At 35.8% G+C, this 5,113-nt stretch overlaps 1 protein-coding gene across 1 annotated transcript; it reads right to left on the bottom strand.

Annotated features, from left to right (window-relative positions):
- Positions 1-1,506: 1,506 nt before the first annotated feature.
- On the bottom strand, positions 1,507-2,463 carry LOC131486670 (olfactory receptor 8K3-like). The gene has a single exon (XM_058686561.1). The coding sequence runs from the start codon at positions 2,461-2,463 to the stop codon at positions 1,507-1,509; it is 957 nt and encodes a 318-aa protein (XP_058542544.1).
- Between the last annotated feature and the right edge of the window lie 2,650 nt (positions 2,464-5,113).

Raw genomic sequence — 5,113 nt, 5'->3', positions numbered from 1 at the left:
GCACTTCTTAAATTTTATTCCAGTGAATTATTTTATTCAATGTCCATTGGCTAAACAGAGACTTTATTGCATCATGGTGACCAAAGCAACTATCATTAACTCCTAACTTCAGTAAAATCCCAGAAGTATTAAGAAGAATAAAGGTAAGCAAAGGGGAAATTAAAAATAAGCACATGGGAAAGTGTGGAGCGACATAGATTACCTATGCATGAGAGGCAAGATCTGTGTGTCCTTGCCATGTATCCATCCTCATTCACCTTAGAAGTATGACGGAGTTTGGGGCGCCTGGGTGGCTCAGTCGGTTAAGCAGCCGACTTCGGCTCAGGTCATGATCTCACAGTCTGTGAGTTCGAGCCCTGCGTCGGGCTCTGTGCTGACAGCTCAGAGCCTGGAGCCTGCTTCAGATTCTGTGTCTCCCTCTGTCTCTGACCCTCCCCTGGTCATGCTCTGTCTCTCTCTCTCTATCAAAAATAAATAAACATTAAAAAAAAGAAGTATGACTGAATGCAAAAACAGGATTGTTCATTTCCCTTTGCTTCCCACATGTAAGAGAATCAATCAATGCAGGTAAATGGTGATAGTCCATTAACATATGGTGCATAAAAAGTATTGATAAATTTTGGGAAACATCAATCCAAGAAAAGAGAAGCAATACAATTAATTCATTGTAGAATAGTCCTCTTACTCAAGGATACAAAAACAAGTGGAACATATTTTTTAAACATGGATAATTACTTTTCTTAAAAAAGATAAGGAAATATTATAATATACTAAACCAACAAGCCAGATTACTAAGAACAACCAGTTGAGGGAAAAAGCACAAACCAGGGAGCCCTCAAAACTTTATCTTAATTTGAATATCCTCAGATATCAACCAAAGGGACTTTGTGAGACAAACCACGGGCCACTCAGATTGCTGGATTACCAAGTATGTTCAGCCAATAGACTCATAAATTGAGGAGAAGAAAGGGGAATCTCAACGCTTGTAATAAAGGTGTTTGAACACACTACTGTGACCCAAGACTTCAAATCATCAGATATCACAGAAACAACCAGTATTAAAATAATTCCAAAACATACCAGGGAAGAGTTTGAAGGCTAAAACAGAAGGAAAGGACTTACACACACACACACATGCACACACGCACACATGCACACACATATACATAGGCACCGCAGTTTTACAATATATAGGTGAGAAAAACGCAGAAATACTTGACAGTTTTGTATTTATGTGTCTCTCTGTGTGTATATCCATCTAACACATTCTACTGTACTATAATATTTACTTGATTTACATACACAATCCACCTTTCTCTTGGAAAGAAGGCAATATTTTTTACTATTTTGTTCACAAATCAGTTTACAACAGTTAGACGTGCCTAGCATACATAAGACAATCTATAAACTGTCTTCAAATATGTTGGACGCATTTGTGTTTCCTCTTTTCTTTGGAGGCACAGAGAGAAAAATTTAAAGTCCATAACCTAGTTTATAGGAATCATGTTAGACAGTGCATTTTAAGAAAAAAGAATTACATATTTTTTTCCACATCGTTTGTCCTGCATATTTTACATCCTTGTTCCTCAAGCTATAGATCAAGGGATTCAACATGGGGATAACAAGGGTGTAAAATATGGACGCCACTTTATCAGTGTCAAAGGAATGACTGGACTCAGGTTGCACATACATAAATATCAGAGTCCCATAGAACACTGTGGCCACTGTCAGGTGGGACCCACAGGTGGAGAAGGCCTTGTGCCTACCCTCAGCTGAGTTCATCCTGACGATGGCTACAAGGATCAGGAGGTAAGACACAATAACTATCAAAAGGGATGAAATCAAATCAAAACCTGCTAAAATCAGAATAATCATTTCAGTTTCATGTGTATTTGAGCAAAGCAAAGATATCAAGGGGAGACTGTCACAGTAGAAATGACTAATGGCATTGTAGCCACAGAAGGACGAACTAAAAATCTTTATGGTGACTATAAGAGACACAAATGTGCTGTAGAGATAGAGGATTGCCACCAGCACCTGACACACCCTTTGTGACATGATGACTGGGTAGCGCAGAGGGTGACAGATGGCCACATAGCGGTCGTAGGACATTGCTGTTAGAATAAAAAGTTCACTAACAATGAACACAAGAAAGAAAGCGAGCTGTATAGCACAAAAATAATAGGAGATTGTATTTTTATCCACAACAAAATTGACTAGCATTTTGGGTCCTACAGTTGTTGAATAACCCAGATCAGTGAGAGCCAGGTGTCTGAGGAAAAAGTACATGGGTGTTTGTAGCCTGGAGTCCATCTGGGTGAGGATGATCATGCCCAGGTTGCCCACCACTGAGATCATATAGATGATGAGGAAGAGCCCAAATAATGGAGCCTGCAGCTCAGGACAGTCTGTGATTCCCATGAGAATGAATTCATTGAGCATTGTTAGATTATGTGTTTCCATGCAGACTTATCAGGAAACCTATTCTGGATAGAGATATCAGCATGGTCAGTAGATTTCATGTACTATCACCTGGGTGAATTTTAGTGTGCAAAACTCGTATAAACAAAATACATCCAAACTTTCCAATTTCAGATATTTGAAAATGCAGCCATCTCCCCCAAGGCTAGTATAACATAAACATTGACAGTCAGTGGTCCTCAACTGGAGGCAATTTTATTGTAACCGAATGTTGTTTTATCGATATCTAGAAGACATTTTGGTTGTCACAACTGGAAGGTGGGGCTCTACGGGCTTGTGATGATTAGAGGTCAGTTTTGTTTCTAAACATCCTGCAATACCCAATATTCAGTTAGAAATAGCAATAATGCCAAGTTTGAGAGACCAGGATGGTATAGATAGATAAGTAGATAAATAAGAGAGAGAGAAATAGATAAATAGGTAGATACAAAAACATATACGTATATAAATATAGATATAGATATAGACATAGGTACACACAGGAAAATTATTTTAAATCAAAACTATGTTAAAAATTTGACTGTAACACATAGAAACCATACGGTACAATGTTATAAAGTTTTCAATTAGTCGTTGATATAATTGCAATTACACAGTGGCATTTATAAATTGTAGTTAATACTATAACTTAATATACACGTCAATATATAATCAATTATATTATACAATTATATAATAAATGCAATAAAAATTTAAAATCCCCAATTCTCAAAAATATACAGAACCCACTACTTTGATACATATTCCCATAAAATAAATCCTTTACACCTACACAGTTGTCACAATTGGCACTGTGTGCGTGGGCACGTGTATAAATTAAAAAAAAAAACTATAATGGATTACAGCTGAGAATTATTTGTCTTTGTGGCATAAATATATGAGGTAGATTTATATAGATAAGGTCTGTTATACCTCCACTTATGGCATATATGAGGGTTACTCTGGGCCAGTAATCTAACTTAGCTAAAACTCTTTATTCTCATATACAAAACAATACTTCCTTGCGTAGGGCTCTTGAGAGGGAAAAATGAAAATTGAATGATTCAATGTGCCGATGCTACTTGAAAATCATGTACATAGTGTTTGCTTGTATTATTTTTTTAAGTTCATTTATTTTGAGACAGGAAGAGATAGAGGAGGGACAGGGAGAAGAAGAGACAGAATGCCAAGGAAGCTTCATGCCATCGGACTAGAACTCTGTGTGGGGCTCGAACACATGAACTATGAGATCGTGACCTGAGCCAAGATCAACAGTTGGACACTTAACCGACTGAGCCACCCAGATGCCCCAGTTTTTTTTCTTTTTTTTTTTTTTAACGGTAGCACTAACTTAGCTCAAAGCAGGTCTCATCACATATTTGTATGCAAACTCTTCTGGACTATGAAATATCTTCTTCGTTCATGCTATGAGGATGAACAGGTGCAGAATAGGTCAAGTACTATCAAATGCAGCTTAATGCAGGCCCTACCCTGAGCCCTTTCTCCATAACTATATTGGACAGTCAAGGTGCTATTCTTTTAATTACTTGTCTTCTAATTTCCTTAACTGTTTTGACAAAATATAAAAATAAGTTTCTTTTGATATAAATTTTCTTAAAAAAAGTAATCTTCCCCAAGGAACATTTTCATGTCAATTATAGTCGTGTACTAACATGCATGTGACAAATCAAATACACTTCATCATGCGAGAACCCAAAGGGAATGAGGAAATCTGGGCCCATTGGGAGAATGAGCAGCCGTGGGCATTGTTTTCATATAATAAAGACTCATAAAAAAAAAACTCCCTTTGGATAAAGAGACACTGTACTTTAAAAAACTGTTTAAAGTTCCCATGGAGGTGAATTAAATGCACTAAAGATGAGATATACATGGATTCTATGATATTCAAGTTCTTCTAGACCTTAAGGCCACAGGAACTTCTCCAAACTATAATATAACACAAAACACAGATATACGTTTTAACCAAATAAAAATGTAACTAAATATCCCTAACAATATACAGATTAGGAATATAACAGTAAGAAGGGGATGGCAGATTAAGGGAAGAGAAGTATTAAATTTAAAATATTGCCAGTATGAATACTTCCTTAAGAAAAAAAAATAGAAATGATACTAGATATAATGAAACATACATTGTGACATAATTGATACATTATAATGTAGTTACATTACATACTTACAGCAGTCTCTGATCTATAAGAAAATAAAAACATACAAGTGTAAATAAAACATTAAATAAAAAATGGGTACATAAAATTTGCACTTAACTCATTTAAAATATTCCTGCTAATATTGTGACATCCTGATAAACTGCCTTGCCTTGATGCACACATCTGTCTTCCATCATAAAAATGGAAGCATGTATCAGTCAATAGTAATTTTAGAAAAATATCTTCTGCAAATTCAATAAGGAGTGGTATCAATCTTAACTTTTGTTTGTTTTGTTTCATTTTAAAAATATGAAAGACTAAGAAAAAGCATACTTGGTATGTTCCAAGTTTTCTCTAAGGTAAGGAAAGATCAACACGTTTTGTTTTATTTTGTTTTGTTTTTCTCTAAGTTTTAGAGTTCTAGGGAAAGGACCAAATTGTCTGTTCACAGTGTAACATTTTTGTTGAATACCAATTGTTAT

The sequence above is a fragment of the Neofelis nebulosa genome, chromosome 10, assembly GCF_028018385.1.
Source record: "Neofelis nebulosa isolate mNeoNeb1 chromosome 10, mNeoNeb1.pri, whole genome shotgun sequence".
Taxonomy (NCBI): Eukaryota; Metazoa; Chordata; class Mammalia; order Carnivora; family Felidae; genus Neofelis; species Neofelis nebulosa.
The sequence above is the reverse complement of the archived record's forward strand: the minus strand, read 5'-3'. Positions and strand labels throughout refer to the sequence as shown.